Genomic DNA, 23,359 nt, shown 5'->3' with positions numbered 1-23,359 from the left:
TCAATTCCTATATATATTTTTAGGTTTACATTTCTTTTATTACTTTCTTTTCGATTCTTCAACGCGTGAGGGACAAAAGTTTGCTTATATGATTCTGCATTTGTTTTAATTTATTTTGTACGTTTTAGACTACATTTCCAGTTACAGTTTAGAAGTTTGCTTAAGCTAGTTTTACTTATAATGCCGCCATTATTAGTCCTGTCTATAAATGTTTAAGTTGTGTGCGCATGCGTGTGGGTGTATGGTGTGAAATATAAGTAATGTACATATTATGCTGAATCTTTATATAAGCCATATGAATGAATCTCAATCTATGTAAATACGGTTCTAAGTATGGATCCACTATTGACCTTGGTCTTCCGTGCACATCAACTTGATTTCGAATGCGTAGACGGTGTATACATTTCCAATACTTCCGACCAAGAACTTATTTTCTGCTCTAATAAACGTGGTAAAAAATGTGAAACAAAACAAAACTTTCTCAATGGATTAAAAATACGTATCGGGAGAAAAAAAAACTAGTTACATTTTCTTCATTTTGGTAAGAAGGGTAGTCATTGTGGCCCTGTCATAGAATTTCAGTATTCAGACTTCTATAAAAAATTACTGGTAAGGAAATTAAAGTGTTATAATTTGAAGGTCCTCATGAAAGTTTTAAATTGAATTCAAAATTTTTGGAAGACCAAGGCTTAAATCTGAAAAAAAAAAAAACGCCTCAACAACTGCCGCGTTGTGTTTGTGTGGTTGGGAGTGTCATGGTGTTGTGTGAAATACTTGAAAATCCTGATGGTTTTTTACTAACTCTAACTGAGCGGTTTCCCTTGCGTTTTCTGTCGCTTGCTTTGGTGCGTCGTAAACTGTTTGCTTGTTAATTGTTGTATAACATATTAAGACGTAGTTTTCTTTATGCTTAAGCCTACTATATCAATGTATGTATATATATATATATAGTTTAATAGCGAAACTTACCACTAAGGGGATGTGTATATAAATCCCATATTTTGCTTTGTGTTTGGGTGTGTGCGCGGTACATACTAGGTTAACATTTAAAAAAAAAAGTCTTATATATGATGTACATATATGTTAGTTAGGTTCTTAAGACTAGAAGCAAGAAAAAAAGGTTTATATAACACACACGCACACACACGCATCTCGTGCTATACATAAACGTGGCTGATTTGTTGATGGAATGCGTTGCTGATGTTTATGTGGTTGCTGATGTATTCATTGTTCGAATGATTATGATGAGATGATGATGGCGGTGTCTGAGTGGATTGACTTTGTACATTTCAAGTGATTTTGGATTGAGATGATGAGGTGTGGTAGTGGGAGTGGTGGTAGTATGATCACTCAATTTGTCGCAGTTGCTGCAGCTGCCGCCGTGGCAGCAACAGTCTTACTGCTTGTCTTGCTATTGTTATTGTTGGCCAGCACCGCTGACTTGGAGTCAGGCTTCGTCTTGGCTGCCGTTACTAATGCGGTTGCCGTGCTGCTTGCTGTTGTTGCCGCTGCTGCTGGCGCTGTTGAGAGCTTTGGCCCATTGAGGATATGACTTTTGATGTGGCTCTGGAGAAGCTCCTGAGAATCGAAACAAAGTTGACATAGATCACAGGTAAAGCCGGGATCATTCAACTGATCGTCGGCCTTCTTACGCCGCTCACCCGTTGAATGCGAATGCGAATTGGACGTGGTCGTTGTGGTGGACTCGCTCTCCGAAAAGGAGGCCCTCGACACCACATTCGGCTCGTCCTCCACATCCCCCTCATCTAAATCATCGTCGTCTACCTCCTCAATGGCATCCTCCGGATCGGGATCTGGATCGGCATCCTCATCGAACTCCTCTTCGATGATGTCCTCTATGGGCATCACACCATCGTCCTCATCCTCCGAACTGGCCACTATCAGCGGCGGCATCTTTGATTTGCCATTCATTAGCGGTCGCACCGGCAATGCCATTGGCTCCGGCTCCTCCACATCGTCCTCCTCATCGTCATCATCATCATCGTCATCGTCGCTTTCCACTTCTCCATCATCGTCCTCGTCTTCTTCGGAGCTTATGACCTCCTCGACAAGATCATCGTCGTCCTGGTTAAGATTCGCTTTGTGTTGCTTCTGTGTCAAAAGTTGAGCGGGAGGCTGCACACCCTCTTCGTCCTCGCCTTCGCCACCATCTCCCTCCTCGTCCTCATCTTCACCCTCGCCATCCTCATCGTCCGTGTCGTCATCGTCATCATCTCCGGTGCCTGAACTCTCATCCTCGTCGCCGGAGCTATCCTCGTCCAAATCATCGCTATCATCCTCGTCGGGATTCGACATCTTTTCTGATGTTGTTGCTCCTGCAGCCTCACCTTTCTCTACAAAATTATCTTCAGATTCTGCTCCTTCGCCTAATGTTGATAGTGGCGCCGATGTGTTTGCATCTCCTGCCGCTGCTTCCATGGCCGCTGTTCTCTCCATGGCCGCCTTAGTGGCCACTGGCACTATGACCTCCTCCTTTAAATGGTTATTAATGTGGTTCATCAGCTTCTCCTTGCGCGACAGATACTCGCCGCACAGATCGCAGCCCCACTGGAAGGGGCAGAAGGGTCGCACCACCTTAGCATCGGCCAGCTTGTGCTCGATCCACAGCTCCTTTGTGTCGAACGTTAACTGACAGCGACGGCAGGTGAGGTGATCGTCCACCACAATCACCGGCGGCTCGGGCAGATTGCTTACCTCGTGTTTGTGCAGCTCGTACATGTGGCGACGCAGATTGTTATTGCTGATGAAGGTGGAGGCGCAGTATTCGCATTTCAGCTCACGTTTCCGCTTCATTGATTTGCTGCGGTTGCTGCTGCTGTTGTTGTGGTTCATGCTGCTGTTGCACGAGTTGTTGAGGCTCTGCTGCTGCTGGTTGGGCATCAGGCCCACCGCATGCAGCTCGCGGAGGTGCAGCATCGAGTTGTTGTTGTTGTTGGTTGTGTGATTGTTGTTGGTCAACTGTGTCGCTTCGCCGTCGATGGGGTTCTGCAAGGATTAATATGCCCGGGAAATAGCAGGATACAGCGGGAATTGGGTTGGTGGGGAAGAAAAAAGAGAAAATAAAGATTAGTACAAATTCAATTGGCAATGACGAGATGTTGATATCTGTTTTTTGCGACTGGTGCGGAGGCATCATCATCATCATCAGCACATCAAAAGTTGTTGGTGGCGCGACAGACGACGATCCTCGCCATCGTCCGTCGCTTGTCCTCCTCGCTGCACAAGCCCAAAAACGCTCACCTGCTTGCTATCACCTCTGAAATGCCACTTGCGATGCACCTTGAGTGCGATCACCTGGGGGAACGTCTTGGCGCACAAATCGCACGCGTATTCCCCGTTCTCGTTTTGTCGTTCCACCTGGAACTGACCGGCATCCGCCGGCCCATCGTCGAACATCGCCGCCAGTGGATTGTCCACGTACAGCTCTTGTTCGTGCTTCTGGATGTGCTTGCTAAAGTGCTCCTGGTCGGTGAAACGAGCACCGCAAATGGTGCACGCCACCTCCGGAATGCGGATCTTTAGTGACGTGCCCGCAGTTACAGTACTGCCCGACGCCACTCCGGCTGTTGTGCCATTGCCATCGCTGTTTCCCCTCTCCTCCAGTTGCTGCTGCTCATCGTCATCATCCTCGTCATCGTCATCGCCGGTCTTATGCCGGAAAACTGTTCTTCTGGCCGGCTGGAGCGCCTGCTGTTGCTGCAGCTGTGCATCCTGCTGCTGGTGGGCACCTGTCGAGGTGATCGGCTTGCGGTTGCAGGTGGGCGTGTGGTTGTCATGCATCTGGCGGTCGAAGAAGACCTTGCGGCACAGCGAGCACTCAGCTGGATTGGGCACTTGCGGATGCTTCTTATAGCGATGAACCTGTGGACGAATATCAAAATAGTAGTTGTATTGAACCGAATAAACTGGTTAATCCCAGCCAGACTTACCCATAGACTCTTGCGTCCGCTGTAGACGTTTCCGCAATCTTTGCAGGAATAATCGTTCGAGTCAAACTCGTCGTGCGAGTTGATGTGGATGGCCAGCTTCTTGTTGGTGTTAAAGTTTGATGGACAGTACTTGCACTGGTACCAGTACAGTGGAGCAGATGCGGTGGATGCACCGGTCGCGAGGGTGGAGAGATCAGCTAGATCCGCTGCTGTAGGCTTAACCTCGTCCATTAGAGAGTCATCGTCAATCTTAGAGGACGTGGACGCCGATGTGGAAGTAAGCTTGTGAACGCTGCGTTTGTGCTGCTGTAGCTCCGTCTCTGAACTATAGACGATCGAGCAAACCTCACATTCGAACTGCTTGATAATCATTTCATCCTTAATGGCCCTTCCGTGCACCTTGAACAGATGCACCTTCAGGCCCTTCTCGTAGGCAAACTCAGCGTTGCACAGCTTGCATTTGATGAACTGCACATTCTGGACCTGATGATCGGTGAGCATGTGGTAGCGATAGGACTTCTTCGAACTGAAACGACGCTGGCAGATGCGGCAGCGCATTCGCCGAAAGCGTCGATCGGCTGCCTGGTCAAGGCTACGTCGAAAAACTGCCTGCTCCTGGGGCGTTTGGTTGGCCATTGCCGGTGGCACATTGGCAGCAGGTGTTGCTGGAGCCGACTCTGATATTGTTCCTCCAAATCCCAGCTCCGAATCCGCTGCTGGTGTTGCGGTAATCGTTAGCGATTTGGGTGTCATCCGATTGGCAGCCGCCAAAGCTGCATTCACTGCATTCGATGCCGTATAGTGGGAACGCATATGATTGGACAGGCCAATGTTGTTGCTGAACACCGCATTGCAGATGGGGCACTCCTTCTGCTGGCTAGCCACGCCCACCAGGCTGCTGTTGTTGCTGCTGTCATCCAGGCGCATCTTCTTGGCCACGCTGCCAGGCTCCTCCTCTTCATCATCTGGAATTGACGGTAGAGCGCGTTAATGTGACACTTCTAGTGTTATCATACTCGGAAATAAGAACAAAAATTAAGCTATAGGCAACGCGAGACATACCAGCATGTTGAAGCCTTTGATATATGAATTTGCAATGTGGGTAGAGCTTTTATCTCATTTAAGTTGAACGAGGTGCTTTACCATTCACCAAAAATTTAGATGAGAGCTCGGGGGGAACAACAAATAGAATTGCTAACATGACAACATATGTGGTTAGAAAATTTGCAACATTAAAGACCAATCGATGAAAATATAGTACATTTTACTTTAAGATCACATCGACTTCAGAAGGACTACATCTGCTTGACTCGAATGTTGAGATACTTTTAATCAAAACCTATCTTAAGAGGCCGTATATCTGTGACCGAACTGTTTAGTCGTGAATTTAATTTGCTAAGTTTCATTTATATTCAAAGGACAATATCTGAATAAATATGGACATGGAGATGAAACGGTGGCAGAGACAGAGGCAACGTGAAACAGGCACAGCGGGGGGACGTCTACAATCTAAGCCTAATTACCGAGTGTCCCACCATTTGTTATCGACATCAGGTCCTTCATCACGTAGTCGTAGCGACCCGTGTAGACGTTCGGCGTGCTTCCGTCCGCCAACTTCACGGCATCCGCGTTCACGATGTATTCGAAGCCGCCAGAGTGTCGGTTCTTGTCCACGCCGTGCACATTGATCATATGCTCGCGTAGGTAGGAGATCCGTGGATAACCCAGTCCGCATCGCACGCACTTGTATGTCTCTGGCAGTTTGTTCGGATGCTTTGATTCCATGTGGCGCAGCACATTGTTGTAGTTGTTGTACTGCTGGCCGCAAATGGGGCATACCTGCGGCATACGGGAGAAGTACTGGGATTTGGGTGCGGATGCATCCCGATTCGCTGAGTTCTGAGCGGCTGCGGCGGCAGAGGCGCTGGTGGATCCACCGCCACCCACCTGAGTAGCCCCCGCCGGCTTTGGTGTGGAGGTCAGTGGCGGAGCCGCACTGCTGCTACGCGACTCCTCCGCCGAGGAACCAACACCAATACCTAAGGCGCCGAGCAGGCTCCTCTTGCCCGGCGAATGTTCCATGCTGTTGCTTCTGGCCATGCCGCTGCCAGTGGTGGAGGCATTGTCGCTGACCGCCCCACCACCCACGCCGCCCAAGTGATCCTGATAGACGTGATCGAGGAACCGCTGGTGCGTTTCCAGCTTGGCATCGCACGTCATGCAGCGCAGCCGGACAATGCAGTCCATGTTGTTGTAGTGCCGCCGTCTGTCCACGGGATCAGCAAAATCCAGCCCACAGAAGCTGCACTGTATCGAGTTGTTATCCTTGCGCTGAACATCCGCGTGCTTGTCGTAGACATGCGTTCGGAACTCGTGCTTGGTGCGGAATCCCTTGGGACAGAGCTTGCACTCGTACAGCTTGTTGACCAGAAGTTCCTTGGCGCGCAGTTTCTCTGGCCGCTCGGAGCCACCGCCGGGTGTAACAACTTCACCGCTCGCTGTCACTGTGGGACTATTCATGGCCACCGCTCCAGCTCCGGCATCGGCAACCGCAACAACTCCTGTTGCACCATCGTCTGTCATATCCTCGGTAGTGGGCATTATCACTGTCGTTGTTTTACCACGCAGCGCATTCAACACTCTAAAGAGATTTATGCAATTTCGCTTCTTCAGATGCGAGATGAACAGCGCTTTGGAGTCGTTCATCTTGAGGCAATTGAAGCAAAGGTTGCGCGGCAGCTGCGGATACTTCTTGCGCACGTGCGCCATGAAGTTCTTGTACGTGCTGAAGTACTTGTTGCAACATCGGCAGGTCATCGTCTGGTATTGCTCAAGGAACTCGTCGTTTTGCTCAATAAACTCCACTTTGTCGCGGGTGAGCAGTGGTCGGTACTGTTCGGGATTATCGTAGTCGTAGCCGCCGCCCTCGCACTTAATAAACGCATTCATCACCACCTGGCGGTACTTTTGCGTGGAGATATTCCCGCCAGCAGCGCCCGCTGCCCGATTTGCCTCCGCGGTGGCCGCCGCTGCCGCTGCCCGTTGGATTTCCAAGGCGGCAGCCAGGGCGGGCGTTGGCTTCGTGATGGGTGTGTTGTGGGGAGAGTCTGTGGACAACTGGAACAGGTTTGGGTGCAGATTCCTTTCGTGGCGACGGGCGTTGGCCCGGGTGGAGAACTGCAGGCTGCAGGCCCTGCAGCTGGCCACCTTGGAGTCCCCGGCGGCTGCCACATTGGCCACCGCATTCGGCGGCAGCGCGGCAGCCACCGACGAGGCATTCACGCCATGCTGTGCAGTGTAGTCGTAGTCCGAGGCCTGCGGGTGTACAAATGAAATATAAATTATTGTCTGCCTGACAGGGAAATCTTGCTTTATGTAAGTCTTCCATTTTGTTTAATTAAAATGATTTAATCAGTAATATGGATATTAAAGATACCTAAATACATTTAATAGTATAGATGGTGACTCACCGTCAGCGGGACATCGCCCTCGTGCTCGGAGCGCTCTAGGAACATTGTGGGATCGACCATGTCATCGGATTCGTCTATGGACTTCATCTGGTAGTCGTCATCCGTGTCAATTGGCTCATCTTTGATTGGAATCGCAGGCAGTGGCTGCAGGGAATCCAACATTCAACCAAAAATGAAAGAGCAAACAGTGCCGAACGAAACGGAAATTAGTTTATATCGAATATACAACATTTGCAAGTTCGTAAATGGCATAGTGAGATAAATTAATAACATCGATCATGGACGCTGCAGTACGTCCATTGATACCCGTTAGCCAGAGAGCTATGGCCGAGTTGGTATTATAAATTGATGCATTCCAAAGAAAACCGGCAAAAGCAAGACTAAATCCAGACGGACATTGATGATTTTGCACAATTTCGCATTCGGGATAACAGGTAGAAGAGCGCTGTACAGGATTGGGTCAGGGGATTGGTTCACGCTTCGAATGCACGATACAATTACATTATAGGAGTAGCGTCTGAAAAAGCGCAGCTGCTGGGCGGCGCTCTGGAGCGTCACCGGCATTAGCAGCGGAGCCGTTGACACGGATGCGGAAGCAGAAGCAGAAGCAGATACAGATGCAGAAGGCGTGGCGGAAACGACGCTGACCGGCGGATTGGACGTAGTCGTCGACGTGGCCAGACCACCAGCCTGCTGATGTTGGACGTGACCACTGCTGCTGCAGCTCTGGCTGAAATCAAGCGGCAGCGACAGCGACAGGCTCTCCATTCCAGCCACACCCGAAATCCCTGGCAGCAGTTCAGCAGCAGCACCAACAGGAGGCGGAGCAATGGATCCAGGGGCCACTGGGGGCAAAGTTGGTATCGTTGGTATCGATGGCAGCGGTGGCAGCGGAGGAACTGTTATGTCCAATGGCAAATACAGCTTTGGTTTAAATTTGCGCAATGTTGGAGCCGGATTGACCACCGGAACTGGAGCTGGACGCTGTGGGCGAAATTGTCGCTGGCGTCTGTGCTGCTGTTGCTGATGATGTGGCAACATTTGCTTGCCACGCTGCTGATGTTGCTGCTGCTGCTGCTGCTGATGATGATGATGATGGTGGTATCTGCGATACTGGTGAGATTGCTGGCGCTGCTGATGCTGCTGCTGTTCCCGCTGCTGGGATGCGGATGTGGTGGACGTGGATGTGGATGAGCAGCTAGCCGCCGACGTTGCCGATGCTGGTACCTGCAAGAGAAGGGTCTGCAGCGATTGCTGTGCGCTGCTGATCGTCGCGGTCATTCGGGCCGGTGGCTGCAGCTGCAACTGCTGCAATTGATGCTGTGGCATCTGCTGCGGTTTAGGACTCACATAGACTGTTAGGGATTTGCGTTTCTTCAGCGAGTGTATGCCGTCCAAAATGTTGGCCGCGGTCGATGCGGCCGTTGGCGTCGCCTTCTCCGCTTCGAGCTCATTCTCCGATTGCTGTTGTTGATGCAGCTGCTGATCGAAGGAACCTCCTCCCCCATTCTCGGCGCTGTTCAGGTCCAGGTAGTTGAGGAGCTTGCTCTTGTTGGCATCCAGCCACTGGCGCTGCTTCGCCTGCGAGCTGAAGCACCGGTTCTTGAAGCTCTGCCATGAGTTCAGGTAACTGATGCAGGCGTGGCAAATTTGCTGCGACAGCCGATCCTGCGGTGTAACCTGAAAATAGTTTTCAAAAAATTGTGGATCGTTAATTAAATGGTTTGCTTTCGAACAAAGAAATGTAAGGTAACAGCAGTAAACACACAACTTATAATACCAAATCAATAACATGACAATTGCAATTCAATGTACATAAAGTGAGCTTGTAGATATTACCAGTATAACTCACAAGGCAAATAAAGCTCAGTTGTATACAAGTTTACAAGACAATAACCTTTATAAGATGCAAAGTGCGTTATTTAAAGTATAGATAACCCACACTTTCGGTTTATGGTCATTTCCTTCGGACTTTTGGGGGAAGGGAGACAACAGTGGAGATTTCTGTGTGTGTCCAGCGATGCGGAGAATGCAGGCAGGTAGCAGTGGCAGCAGTCCCCGGCTACCAACTATCCTATTAATGTCAATGACCTGCTTATAATTATATGCAATACTGCGACAGCATCCCACACCACCCCCTTAGACCCCCACCCACCTCTCACCACTTCCACCAATACAAACACACAGAACACAGAACACTGCGCAAATCATATCAAATGTCCTGCTGGCTGATAACAGTGTGTGCGCATGTTTGTTTGTGTGCGTGTACGACTGTGTGTATCGCTTGAATTGCAAGCCTATGTATGTAAGTCCATGTCCGCCCTTATATACATACATAACTATGTACGCCCGTCCTGCCGCAAAGCACAAACACACAGCACATGGGTCGATTTCGCCGGGAAACCAGGCTGAAAACATCTTGGTCGCCCCCTCCGCAAAATCTATTAAATCTCAATTATCTAAGTCCGCGGTTAGCCGTCTTTTATCGTAATCGCTTATCGAAGCAGCAGTTTCAGTTTCTCAGTGATGACAAGACAGTATGCCAAAATACCATATTACATATGTAATATAAAAAATTTATAACGGTTTAGCTATTTTAATCTCTCGTTTAAAGCAGTGCCATGCACATATTTGATAATTTTTTTTTAATCCTATCGAAATACTTAAAAAGAATTTCTAATAGCAAAATAAGTTACGAATTTTGAATGTATGAGTTTATTTTCAAAACTAAATATTTATATATTAGTAACTAATTTAATTGACCAATAATTACGTCGAATAAAATCTGTTTACTTTATTAAACTTAATCCGATCAGTAGCTTGAAATACCTGGCTTGAAAAACGCCTAATTATCAGCTATGTTCCCCCTTTCCACTTTCCTCACTTAAATATCGATAGCAATACAACAATAATTAGCTATCGGAAAGGCGAATGAAAGTGATCAAAACAAACGATGGAAATGTTTTGTTTTGCATTTGTCTTTTCGACTTTAGCTATGTGTGCACATGCGTTTGTTTGTGTTGGTGTGTTTAATTTAATAATCGAATGCCTGTTGTTGTTGCTGCTCGTATTGTTGTGCCAGTGTAATTGAAACCTCAGGATATTAAAGTCCAGAGGGTCCTTTAAACACACTCACATGCTCACACACACACACACACACACGCATACACTGGCACCCGCCTCCAATTTTGGGCCTACATACATATGCATGTATATGTATTATAGTAGTAAATATCTACTGCATCCTTATGTACAATTATCCCACACTACCAGCAGGGGATTTCGAGTGAGCTGCTCCATCTCCGTTTCAAGCTGCGCTCCAACTCCATTCCGTTTCGATAATATGTTGTGTTCATTCACCTCGCCCAAACCAGCGTTTCCTTTATTGCCGCCATGTTTCCCAATGCAATTGGATACAGGATGCAAGGATTCCCATGTTCCGCGGACTGCACTTTAATGAGACAACATTGGAAACCTATTTGGGTTTGAGTTTATCCACATTGTGGCGATATGCTACGCAATAAGGTGAGATTTTAGAAAGTCACAAAAGGGCAGGAGTTATGTACATATACATAGTATGTACATATAAATACATAGTGGTCATGGTGTACGTATGTATGTATGTACATATATAATGCAGAAAGACTTGTGGCAGCTGCAGATGCGATTCCACCAGCTGCCGCCTTCGTTTTCTGCTGGCCACCAGGTGCAATAATCACCAGCCACGGAGCATGGACCATCCATCCAAGCCATGCCATGCCATTCCATTCCCCGCCTCCTTAGCTCCTTCGTCGTGGAACAAGTTCTTCTCCTTTTTGTGTCCTTATTCGTTCCAAACCCATGCTGTTTATATCTATATGGATATCTCTATATATGTCTACACTGGTGTGTATGTGTGCCTGTGGGCAAGAGAAAGAGAGCATCCTGTCCTGTCCGTTCCACGCACAACAAGACGTAGAAATAACCAAAAAGTAACCCTCATATTTAGCAGACCGGAGATCTTGAGGGCAGCAACATAGCAACAACAACAACAAGAACGCAGGAGCAGGACGATGAGGAGTCGGATTCGGAATCAGGGTTCATTTCGGGCATATTGAATTTCGTCGCAGGCAAAAGCAAAGGCAAACGCAAGACGCAAAACAAAATACAAATAAGAACGCAAGTGCAACAGGGTCCACCCTAGGGCTTCCGAACAGCTGTTATCGTTCTTGCGGAGATCAATGCGAATGAGTTATCGATAAAGACGACGGACTTGAACCTTCGGCGTAGTTGCAAGGGGGGCGAGGGGGAAGAGCAAATAGCAATGGATTCTAGGAACTAAAAACCACACATTTATCTCCAAATTCAAAGCGTTTCAAAGTTTACCATTTTGGAGACAAAAGATTTCGTTATGGTGACGTATGATTTATGAAAAAATATAATATAAAACATTTAATTACATTCTTTAAATGTGTACATGTTCTCAAAGAAACCCTAATGGTATTTCAACAATCTTTGCACTTCCGTTAAATTTTTTTATAATTTTTATATTATCTCTCTTAACTACTTCCCTTAAGCACAACGTTTCTAGCTCCTAATTTTAGAATGTCGTTTAATTTTATCTTGGAACATCGCTTCATCGCAAGCCATTTTTCCTCTTCTGGGTAAGCAGGGCCACATCCTTGGACATTTGTGTATCCGTCAAGTGTGTATCCTTGATTCACGGATTCCCGGCTACCTATTCCAACCAGTCCGCCCTTACCCGCCATCTTGGATGAGGGAATGGAAGGAAATGTGCGGATGCCTCGACTGCTTCGCTGTGTGCCCTTGTTGGCTTCCTCTCCAATTCAATCCAATCCAATCCCCAAGCCCTCCGCACCCCTCGGAATCCCTCTTTTATCGGCTTGTCATCTCGTCACGTCGCTTCATCTTCATCGTCGTCGTCGTCGCATTTTTTGGCCAAGGGGAGAAAGTTGGTCCACCTGGGGACCAAGAGCCACAAAATGGAGACGCCGCTCAACTGCCTGCCCGCTGCTTCTGTTTGTTGTTGCTTTTGTTGTTGGAAATTCGATGCGGGCCGCAGGAGGAGCTCATCCAGCCAGTTAAAGAAGCAGCAGAAGAAGGCATAAAGCAGAAATATATCAACATCCCGCCAGGTAATCTGGTGTGCCCAAGGTGAAACCACTCGACGAAATTGTGTGCCCGGTTTTGGGTCTCCGCCGCTGACCGTTGTCCGCTTACCGCCAACCCCTGCTCTTTCTCCATAACCGTGCCCATATGTCCATGCCCATACCCATGCTGAAGCCCAAGCCCAAGCCCATGCCCATGCCCAAGCCCGAGCCCATACCCAAGTCCATGCCTACCCATTCCCATTCCCATACCCATATACCCATTCCCGTTTCCCGGTCTCTTTTGCCAGTGTCTTTGTTTCGTGTGCCTGTGGTGCTGTGTGCGTGTGTATGCCATGGCGAGCATGTGGTCCGCCTCCAGATAACGAGAACGGAGCAAGAGCAAGAGCCAGCACAGCCAGAGCCAGTGCCAGTGCCAGTGGAAGAGGAAGAGCCAAGAGCAACAGCAAGAGAAGCAGTCGAGCTAGCGACGATGACGACGATGACGCCAACTTATATATGTACATATACACCACCTCTGTCGGAGCCAACTGGCGTGCCATGGTGTGCGTGTGTCCATGTGGCCATGTTCCCGTGTCTGTGTGAAGAGCAATTGCCATGAAATCGAATCGAAGCCCAGGGAAAAGAACAGAGAATCGCGGAGAACCGAGCACCATTGGACCCATCCATCCATTGGGGGCACCAAGCAGACCAAACGGATATGGAATATTGGGGATACACATACTAAATGGAATGCCGGGGGAACCCAGCGGAAAAACAGGAAAAGCAAGCATGCAAGAGCCCGTATAAAGAATCAATAAACGAAGCTAGCGAAGCCGCAGTCCAAGTCCTCCTCCTGTTCCGCCTGTTCCGTCTCCGCCACTTCCATTTCCTCGCAAGGATGCGCGCGCGCAAAGAGAGAGCGGCGGCGGAGCAGAGAGCAACTGCTGCCCTCCAAGCGAAATTCCTTGAAAAAGGTACGCAGCAGGCAGCACAGCGCAAAATTATATGTAATTGGCCTGGGTTTTTGGGTTTTTGGTTTTTCGGTTTTCTGGCCTGGAATCTCTGAATCTCTGTGTGTCCGCCGCACACACATACACACCAACACACAAACAGCCAGGGGACACAGACGCAGCCAGGCACACAAATACCAAGGCAACAACGGCGGCGGCGGCGGCGACGACGGCGCGCTCATCGGGCTCTATGCTTTGTGCTGGCCATTCGCAGCTGCTCTCGCCCGCTGGGAAGAGGCAATCGAGAAGTGGAGGATGAGGAGGATGAATAGGAGAAGGAGGAAACGGATGAACCGCAGGAGGAAGAAGAGGAGCAAGCGGAGCAGGCTGTAGATTTTTGGAAAGGAAGCAGGATCAGTTCTAACCTCAAAGCGGGTAGGCAATGGAAGGAATGGAATGGAATGGATGGAGGAGGAGTAGCAAAAGTGTAGAGTTCAAGTTTGATTATGAGCTAAAGATTGTGGTCGTGATTGGATTTCAGGCAGAATGGAGCTCCACATCTACTCCTCCTCCTCCTCTTCCTCCTATACCCATACCCATTCTCTTCCATTCCCAATGCATCGTGACTTGCCAGTGGAAACATTGGAAACCCAAAAAGCGGACCATGCGGCTAGCCACACACCCATACCAAAGCAGAGGAGGAGGAGGTGGAGGAGGCGGAGTATGGCTGGTTTTCGGTTCGTTCGCTTTATTTTCTGTTTGCTTGGTCTTTCGTTTTTGGATGTGGCCATCATCTTTGGTGCTTGCACAATCCCACTTCGATGGGTCTTGAACCCCGGGGCCGAATGCCCCAATGCCCAATAGCTACTCGGCATCATCCGTAACCTCACTTTTCCATACTGTCCAGCGAACGGGTGTGGCCACCGCCTCATCCTTCCACTGGCCATTTGGGATCTGTGTGTATAACTGTTAATGGTGTCCAACCACCAGAGCACCGGGAGTGCCAGAGCACCCAAGAGAGCATTCAGTGAGAGCGCCGGACTCGGACTCGGAATCGGATTCGGAGACCCGGGATGACGACACCGACGGCAGCAATGGCGATGGCGATGGCGACAGCCGGATTATGTATATACCCGCACCCGTTACCCGTGCCCGTGCCCACAAGCCATTGCCATAGCCATACCCACACCTATACCCATACCCATACCCATACCCAATAGCCACTCACCTTGATGCCGACGCAGTTGTGGATCTTGGTGGACAGCGGCTCCTTGTCCGCCGCATAGCTATTGATGATCGAGATGCATTCGGTTTGTGGGGCGATGCACAGGCGACAGCAGTTTTGTCGCGCCGACCATTCGCTGTTTCTGGCCGATGCTGTTGTTGGAATGGCTGCTTCAGGGGATGTGGTTCCCGCTGACGCAGTGGCTACCGTCGTCGTTCCAGGCTGTGTCGCTATGGCCTCCACTGTTACCGTTGATGTTGTTGTTGCGACTACTGCTGCTGCTGCTGCTGCTGCTGATGATGTTGTTGTTGCTGTTGCCGCCGCAGCGTCGCACATTTTGTCGCTTTTGTATTCGTCGCCTCTCGCTCTCTTCTTTGCCGCTTGCTTCTACTTCTTGGTTGAATTTGTTTTTGGGTTTTGTTTTTTGCACGTTTTCACTTTTGTTTCGGTCTGCGTCCGTTCGCAATCGTTCCACACCATCCACTACTACAATATACAACTATACTGCTATATTATCCGCTCTCCGACGGAATCGACCACGCCGCTCGCGTCACCCACTTTTCGCACATTGTTCGCACTGGTTCTTTTTACTTATTTTGTTGCCTCCAATGATCCTGTGCGCTGATTCGGGATTTGGAGTTTAGCTTTCGGCTTTCCCTTATCTTCGCCTCCTTTTCCGCTTCGCTTTTGTTTGGAACGAGTGGAGGAGTCGCACTGGAAAAAAAATGAACGCTACACTGGACTGCGGATTGCGGTTGCGTATCTGCGACGTGCTCCGCCGGGCTGCAAAACGGTAAAACGGTTTCTGGCGATAGAAGTCGCTTTTGACTGGAGATGAGCACGCCTGCCGATGTTTGGCGATACTATCGCTGTCGTTTGTGGCGCACGCAGATGCGGTCACTCTCGTCCATGTAGGACGGTGTTTCTTAGCGGCCGAGGGTCTGGTCACACTGGGAAATAGGCATCGAAAAAGGTATTTTCCATTCGATTATTCGATGTTTTCGACTTTTTGCTTCGCGGCGATAAAGTTTTTCAAAATAAAATTATAAAAACCTGTGCTTAAAAGTTATAAACAAGTTCTTTACTACGCAAGTTATATACCTTAGTGTGAACCGTTAAATTTCTTTAGTTTTATTATTGGAAAATTAAGTACTTTTGTAAAAGTCGTACAAAAACTATGATATCAGGTTAACCTCTTCTCAAGATGTAATTAATAATTTAATCAATTGTTACTATTATATTTGAATCTGAATTCATTAAGCTTAAAGTGTGAGTGCTAAACTAAGTAATAAACTAAGCGTTACACATAACGTAAAGCAGCACAGGTCAATAAAGATGTGACTACACCGGCTATTCGATAACGACCGATATTCCGATTTCAAAAGGGCACGCCTATCGACTAAAATCGAGTAATCAAAGTAACAACAGGTAGTTGTCCCGCCCTGGCGGTAAGTCAGTTGATAAATTCGCCTCGGCATTACAAAATACCCGCAGAGTGCTAACATCGCGTTTTCAGATACTTAAAGTAATTAAAAGCATTATATTTTTTTTTGTGTGTATTCGTTTACCTCGCAACATGCGTGTTCTTATTGTCATTAAGTGGGACGTAGACTTGTGAAATCTTAACTTTAAGACTCTGTTCCCAAATATTCTCCAAGACAAACGTATTTGTGTGCCTGTGTGTGTGTATCTACCGAGCAAAAATATATATATCGTACGACTGACAGCGGGGTAACCAGCAATAGAAACATTCGTTTGGTATCTTCAGATACTAAGATACAATTGTATCTCAAAATGCAACTACCCACACATGCACACGCACACACACGCAAACCGGCACTGACACGTGTTGATGTGCTGCACTTGTGTGCGTTTTACCCATCTGTTGATTGCGACCTTGCTAGTAAATAATTACCATCTAATAAATTATGATACACAATAGGAAACCCACTTACACACACATGTATCTAATTATGTAGGAGTGTGCACATAAGGTCAATTTTTATGCCAAAATGCCAATCTTCATGTGCGCTTTTAATAGGTTGTACTAAAGTGAAAGCGATCAAACTCATAGTTTTCCCGGAATCTTGATCATTGCAAAGGCATTTTCGAGTCAGAGAGGCATTTTCTAAATTTAAATTAATTTACCTTGAATTTAAGGTGCAAAAAGGATAAAAAAGAAAGAAAGTTTAAGTTGAAATGTACAACAATAAATAGAAAAAGAAGGCTTTTCTATTTCATGAATGTTAAGCTTTTCGGCACGATGTAACTATGAATCGAAAATTCGCAGGAAACTTTTCGCCTGATCCATTTGTTAAAGCATGACTCAATTATTATACATAGATATGCCTTTATATATGCGCAGGGGTAAACTTTGTTGACGTGGGTTTGAGTGTAAGATGAATCATCTCGAAGTGAGCAAAAATGTTCTGTTGCCATGGAAAAAGCCCTTTTCGTTGATAATGGACCGCAGAAATCATTGTTCTGATTATTTGCGCTGCGAGGAGCCATTGTGAAATTTTGTCCAAACAAATCGAGCTTTTTGGTTGAATATTTACCAAGTGGTAGACTTACGTAGCATTCCTGAACACATCGTATATGAATTGTTTGTATTTACCAATTAAAAAGTTTTCAAAAAAGGTTTTACAAAGAGCATTGTGCAAATAAACTCGTATTTATATAATATATTCAGGCCCAACATTTGTTCTCGTTCCCATTAAGTCAGGCGGCGTCCCACTGTCTGAAGCAAAAAATTACGAATTACAAGTAACACGCATGACCCGCAGCTATATTGTGCATATATAATATGTGTAGGTAAAAGGGAAAACCCAAACTTTATATATATGAATGTATGCAGTGAGTTGTGAGCCAGAAATGGGTGTAGCATACCTACATACATACATATGTACATGTGGCGAAAGTCTACTTTGGCGACATTTCATTGGGACCATTATGAGGTCTTTAGGGACGGTTTATTATCGCTGAGTTTAATAAGTTTATTGGATGGGCAGAAACTTGATGAAGTTAAATTTTCCATTGGATCGCATTTGCATATTTCAGAGAGGCCTCACATGGCCATTGATATCAGTATATTAGTTTCAAAGTTCCCGCTCAAATTATAAAACTGTTCTTATCCACAAAAGCAATCAACAAATAACTCTCGATAAGTCGAACCCATTTGATGGGATTTCAAAGTATACACCATATGTATGAAAGTTAGAAAAGTAGAACTTGAAGTTTGGTTTGTTCATTAACACGTTGTGTTGCGCAGTGTAATCTAAAGTTTCGGTACATTTTATGTGAGCCCCAATCTTTTGCATATTCCCATGTGTATGGTATCCACATAAGCGTGTTGATCATGACAGCTGATTAAATATTAAAACTATACATGTACATGTGCATGTGTGTAAATATTTTCAATTTAATGAAACCCATTATTCCTGTTTTATTCTTTTCCAGTACTGAATCTCAAACACCGGAAATTATCCACAGAATAGAATCTCCCATCAAAATGTATCCCTTCGTAAGTTTTGAAACACATCCTGTAGATTTTAGTTATGAAAGCAACACCCATAATATTAATAAGTGCTTCTTTTTATTTAATATCATATTATATTCACCATATATTTTATAAAAATTTTGTTTAACATCCCTTTTGTTACAAAATTGTAATGATTATTTTGCATGAGTTCGCTTTTAGTCTGATTCATTTTTCTTGGCGATAGATGTCATTTGTGTGACTTCTGTGTTTAAACAGCTCCATGGAGGCAACTTGAAATGTACATTTTCTGACTTTTGTAGGGTTCTGGAATGCCATCGCACCCCCCTACCTCCACTAACCACCACGAGCCACCACGGGCGCCCTTTGGAGCTGGTTGGGTGCCACCGACGCAGCAGAACTCGCCATACCCACCACCCTCCCAGCCACACCCACACCCGCACTCACAGCCATCGCCCCATATGCATCCTCAGCAGCATCAGCAATATCCAGGCGGAGCTCCTGCTCCGTATCCACCCATGTCGGCACCGTACCCGTCCGCCGCCCCATCCTATCCACCCTATCCCACCTCGAATCCTTACCCGGCACAATACGCTCCTCCATCGCACAATCATTACCAGCAGCCACCGGTTGCGAACAGTGCCTATCCCACGGATCGTGGATATGATGCGGGCTATGGCTACGGAAACGGACAAGTACAAGGACATGGACATGGACATGAACATGGACATGGGCCAGGACATGGACATGGACATGGGCACGGACATGGGCCAGGACATGGACATGAACATGGGCATGGATATGGGCATGGACATGGGCAGGGCTATGGGCATGGACAGGGACATGGGAATGGTCAGTTGTACGCGCATCGGTCACTCCCAGCTCACAGAGAGGTTGGTCATCAAATATTTGGACTCATGTCCACACCAACCACACTCCCACACATCCTCAGTAGAATTTGTTTTGGGGCGGGTCTAAAAATAACATGTTCATTATAACCATGAGATTTGAGCTTATATTGAATGATCTTTGATTGTTCTTTCCAGGGAACTCCCACTGTGGTGCCGGCCGCCGGCTTCGATGCCGTCAAGGATGCTCACGACTTGCGCAAGGCAATGAAGGGCTTTGGTACGGACGAGGATGCCCTGATTAACATCATCTGTCGGCGAACGAACGAGCAGCGCCAGGAGATCCAGCGCCAGTTCAAGACCCACTTCGGCAAGGACCTCATCGAGGACATCAAGTCGGAGACGAGCGGCAACTTTGAAAAGCTCCTCGTCGGCCTGCTGCGTCCCATTGTGGACTACTATTGCGCCGAGCTAAACGATGCCATGGCTGGCCTGGGCACCGACGAGGAGGTCCTCATCGAGATCCTCTGCACGCTGTCCAACATGGAGATCAATACGATCAAAAACCAGTACTTACGATGTAAGTTCACCCATTTGGCATATCCTTTTTTCACTGTACTAATGGAGATTTTGATTTGCCAACTTTGTGCACAGTGTACGGCGCCCATTTGGAGTCTGAACTGAAGTCGGAGACGTCGGGCAACTTCAAGCGGCTGCTCACCTCGTTGTGCACGGCGGCGCGGGATGAGAGTGGTCGCGTGGATCCCGTGGCGGCCAAGAACGATGCCAGGGAGCTGCTGAAAGCCGGAGAACTGCGCGTCGGCACCGATGAGAGCATGTTCAACATGATCCTCTGCCAGAGGAACTACCAACAATTGAAACTGGTATGCTGCTCGCTACTTAAGTAATTGAAACGCCAATTTAATCCTAACAATTCGCAGATATTCCAAGAGTACGAGGGAATGACTGGCCACTCGCTGGAGAAGGCCATCAAGAAGGAGTTCTCCGGCGATGTGATGGAGGGCCTGATTGCCATCTACAAGTGCGTCACCAACAAGGCCGAATACTTTGCTTCGCGTCTGCACAAGGCGATGGCCGGAATCGGCACCAATGACACCCAGTTGATCCGTGTGATCATCACGCGCAGCGAGGTAGGCACATCTATATAACTATTATTCAAGTTGAACGTCGCTAAGTTGTTGCAACTTCTTTCAGATTGACATGACGGACATTAAGGCGGCCTTTGAACGTCTGTACGGCAAGTCCCTCAAGAGCTGGATCAAGGTAAGGTGTATGCCATTCCTTTCCAGATGTCTATAATCATTTGAAACCTTTCTTGCAGGGCGATACTTCGGGCCACTACAAGCACGCCCTTTACGCCCTGGTGGGTGAACAGCGCTCCTCTTAAGAATCTCCGCATATATATATGTATTATTCAAACCAAATCCGACGTGAAATCAATTATTCGAATATGTATTATCTCTTTTATGTATTCGTTCATTCACATACATACAACACACACGCCAACGGAGCCAGACAATTATGACCCACAACGTAGACTATAAGTGCTCACAAGTAATACCTGAACGGGATCAGACATTTGATACCTCTTAAACGAAATGAACATGGATACCTAACGTGGTTTATTAAAAGACCTTTGTATTTAAACGCGTTCGCAAAGACAAATATTATGGAAGTTCCTCGCGGAAAACACTTGTTAATTATGTTAAATCGAAAGAACCAAAAGAGTAGCTTATATTTTACCAAGTGAACCCGGAAATGTTGCAATTAAAGCTATGCTTTCTACCTACCGACTTCGTCTCGACAGTGCCTCAATGTGACTATATTGCCTACTTCGAAAAAAAAGCATTTAAAACTGCAATGACATACACTACAATATACGCATATTGAATCGATGAATCGTTTTGTATTCACTTATACACTATATACACATACTCGTGCTTGTAAGCGGGTTTTTAACTTCTAGTTCGCTCTCAATGGAATAAATTATGATACATGTTTGTGGCAATCATCAATGGCATTTTTCCTTTTCGATCGATTCTGGGTTTTATTTGAGAACTCGTACCTCGATGAACATGGAATCGTTGCGAAGATAGTTGCGACTGGTGATCACCTTGTGGGGTATATGGAAGTACTGGTTGCTCTGGATAAAATCATCGCTCTTCTTGCGCACAAAGATGGTCTTCACATAATCCTCGGCATCTGCCGCATTCGAGCACTGATCCCGAATGATGATCTCGGCCTGGAGGCGGCAGGGCCAGGCCAAAAGTGGATCGTACTCCCCCGATAGAACGTTCAAGCAGGCGATCATGTTCCTGCCCTTCCACGTGCCCTTGCCATTCAAGTAGATGTCCAGCTGTTGAGGCATATGTATAAATCGTGTGTCCAATCAAGATGCGATCTCAACTCACCCGTAGAGCGTAGCCAAAGGCTTTGTTGGAGAACATGGCGCTGTGGAGTATGGTGTCGTACTGCTTGGACTCTTCCAGTTTCTTCGAGTAGTCCTTGATGCGCCAAATCAAGTGTCCTGCAAAGCGTGGCATTATATTTCAATTACTATGTATATTAAATCGAAACATACCCCTTATATTCTGGACACTGGCAATCCGCTGCTGCATGGCCATTTGGGTCTCCAAATCGGATATATTCTGCATGGTCTGATGCAGAGCTCTATCCAATTTATCGCAACGCTCCTCCGTTTCGCACACAATGTTCTTCACGTTCTTCACCTCGTAGTCCAGTGTGGCCTGCTTGGAAGTCACATAGTCACTATTGCCCAGTTTGGTTTTGATGTCCTCATTGATCTGCTGCAGAAATTCCTCGATCTGAAAGAACTTTTCCCTATGGATTTGAAGGATTTAGAATTTCATAGTTATATTTGAGTAGCAGGCACTTACCGATTGAGCCGCTCGTTTTCAAAGATCAGCTCCTCCAGTTTCAGGATGTTGTCGTTCAGCTGATTCTGGTGATAGGTCACGTCCGCCGAGAGTTGGTTCACCAGCTTGGTGGCCTCATCCAGCCTGGACTCCACTTGCTCCTTCAACGACTACGATGCATATACATATGTATGTTAAAGTGTAGATATATGAAAATGTAAGTAGCATTAGCTCACCTGTGTGATATCACAGCAGTACTGGACATCCAGCTGGTTCTGTTCGATGGCAAAGGCCTTGCGGCTGGTTTCCTCCTCCATCTGGCGACGCAGTTCGTCCATCGCCTTCTCGGTTTCCCGAGTCCAATCCTCGACGACCTGGTTCTGCTTCCGTATGTTGCCCACATCGGTGATGAGGTGCAGACGCTGTCGTATCTCCTCATTGAGAACGGAACGAATGGTGCCCACGTCCTGTTCGATGACCAGGAGACGCTGATCCGACTGCCGATCCAGGCGATCCATGCTGACACTCATCCGCTGCTGGCTGCTCAAATTGTGCTGGTTGCGGGGACACTCCTTCAGATGGGATCGCATCCGTATGCGTGGGATGAAGGCCTGACAGCCGTTGGGACACTCCTCCAGCACCTGGCCGCAGTGGATCAGGTGTTCCTGCAGTCGCATCCAAAGGGGAGTAATGTAATAGTAATCAAAGGTGAACTGATAAGTTGGGCGATTATAACCGTGAATGTCTGGGCATCGAACCATTCGTTGCAGAAGAGGCACGAGGACTTCTCATACTTGACTATGGTCGTCGACTTGGGCTGACTTCCGTTCTGATTCTGCTCACTTAGGTCTCTTCTCGACGACGACTTGGTCAGTGACATTGTATTGAATGGAAAACGAAATCGGGCCAGAAGGTAGAAATATCCAACTTTGGATCAGCGAATTTTCTGGCGCTACAAGTTCCGCCCTCTATGCACACTAAACTCAGCCGAAAATGATTAAGAATTTCCTGCGGCATAGTCATACGCGGCACACACAGCACACATCACACACACAGCACACACACAGCACACACAGAGCACACACAGACGTGGCTTAGATATAGCTTTGCACATGTGTTAGCATTAGGGCGTCCATGGAATCTATACGACAACCTCGAGCTGATAGCACTGCCATTTGGTGTGATTACTTCTATTTCGAAATGCGAGAGCCACCGACCAGCACTCCTATTGACCACTACTAACTTGGCGCACCACCAGAGGATCCACTGTCCACTGAAATCGCTCAACCGTCACCAGATCTCGCAGCGAATGCGACTATATGCCTATATGCGTATATGTACCTGCGAAACGCTCATATCTCCCATTGTGCAAACATATTCGGAATGCGAGGCAGATATCATTATCAATGAAAAACGGACACACAATCAAA

General features: G+C 47.3%; 3 protein-coding genes across 9 annotated transcripts; 1 reads left to right on the top strand and 2 right to left on the bottom strand.

The window, feature by feature from the left end:
- Window positions 1-16: 16 nt before the first annotated feature.
- On the bottom strand, window positions 17-15,494 carry LOC6524972 (zinc finger protein hangover). 3 transcript variants are annotated; one of them, XM_002100776.4, is made up of 8 exons: window positions 14,689-15,494; window positions 8,771-9,100; window positions 7,421-7,564; window positions 5,486-7,265; window positions 3,951-4,915; window positions 3,262-3,882; window positions 1,662-3,006; window positions 17-1,578 (listed from the first exon to the last, which is right to left on the bottom strand). In XM_002100776.4, the coding sequence occupies exons 1-8, from the start codon at window positions 15,019-15,021 to the stop codon at window positions 1,448-1,450; spliced, it is 5,649 nt and encodes a 1,882-aa protein (XP_002100812.1). In that variant the 5' UTR covers window positions 15,022-15,494; the 3' UTR covers window positions 17-1,447. The 3 variants fall into 3 exon arrangements, with proteins under 3 accessions (XP_002100812.1, XP_015046010.1, XP_015046009.1); XM_015190524.3 differs by having other exon boundaries at window positions 17-3,006; XM_015190523.2 differs by having other exon boundaries at window positions 17-3,006; window positions 5,474-7,265; window positions 14,689-15,493.
- Window positions 15,495-16,111: 617 nt separating this feature from the next.
- Window positions 16,112-21,061, top strand: LOC6524971 (annexin B11). Of its 3 annotated transcripts, XR_005560294.1 has the most exons (9): window positions 16,112-16,210; window positions 18,145-18,208; window positions 18,487-19,077; window positions 19,231-19,612; window positions 19,687-19,916; window positions 19,974-20,183; window positions 20,248-20,316; window positions 20,375-20,492; window positions 20,535-21,061. XR_005560294.1 is itself a non-coding variant. In XM_002100775.3 (8 exons), exons 2-8 carry the CDS (start codon window positions 18,197-18,199, stop codon window positions 20,438-20,440), a joined length of 1,560 nt encoding a protein of 519 aa, XP_002100811.2. In that variant the 5' UTR covers window positions 16,112-16,210; window positions 18,145-18,196; the 3' UTR covers window positions 20,441-21,061. The 3 variants fall into 3 exon arrangements, 2 of the variants coding, with proteins under 2 accessions (XP_002100811.2, XP_015046007.1); XM_002100775.3 differs by having other exon boundaries at window positions 20,375-21,061; XM_015190521.3 differs by lacking the exon at window positions 18,487-19,077 and having other exon boundaries at window positions 20,375-21,061.
- Window positions 21,052-23,230, bottom strand: LOC6524970 (TNF receptor-associated factor 3). Of its 3 annotated transcripts, none has more exons than XM_015190518.2 (6): window positions 23,173-23,230; window positions 22,166-22,594; window positions 21,951-22,099; window positions 21,635-21,894; window positions 21,465-21,580; window positions 21,052-21,409 (listed from the first exon to the last, which is right to left on the bottom strand). In XM_015190518.2, the coding sequence occupies exons 2-6, from the start codon at window positions 22,517-22,519 to the stop codon at window positions 21,101-21,103; spliced, it is 1,188 nt and encodes a 395-aa protein (XP_015046004.1). In that variant the 5' UTR covers window positions 22,520-22,594; window positions 23,173-23,230; the 3' UTR covers window positions 21,052-21,100. The 3 variants fall into 3 exon arrangements, with proteins under 3 accessions (XP_015046004.1, XP_002100810.1, XP_015046005.1); XM_002100774.4 differs by lacking the exon at window positions 23,173-23,230 and adding an exon at window positions 22,666-23,142; XM_015190519.2 differs by lacking the exon at window positions 23,173-23,230 and adding an exon at window positions 22,724-22,835.
- Window positions 23,231-23,359: the final 129 nt, after the last annotated feature.

This window comes from Drosophila yakuba, chromosome X (genome assembly GCF_016746365.2).
Source record: "Drosophila yakuba strain Tai18E2 chromosome X, Prin_Dyak_Tai18E2_2.1, whole genome shotgun sequence".
Lineage (NCBI taxonomy): Eukaryota > Metazoa > Arthropoda > Insecta > Diptera > Drosophilidae > Drosophila > Drosophila yakuba.
The sequence above is the reverse complement of the archived record's forward strand: the minus strand, read 5'-3'. Positions and strand labels throughout refer to the sequence as shown.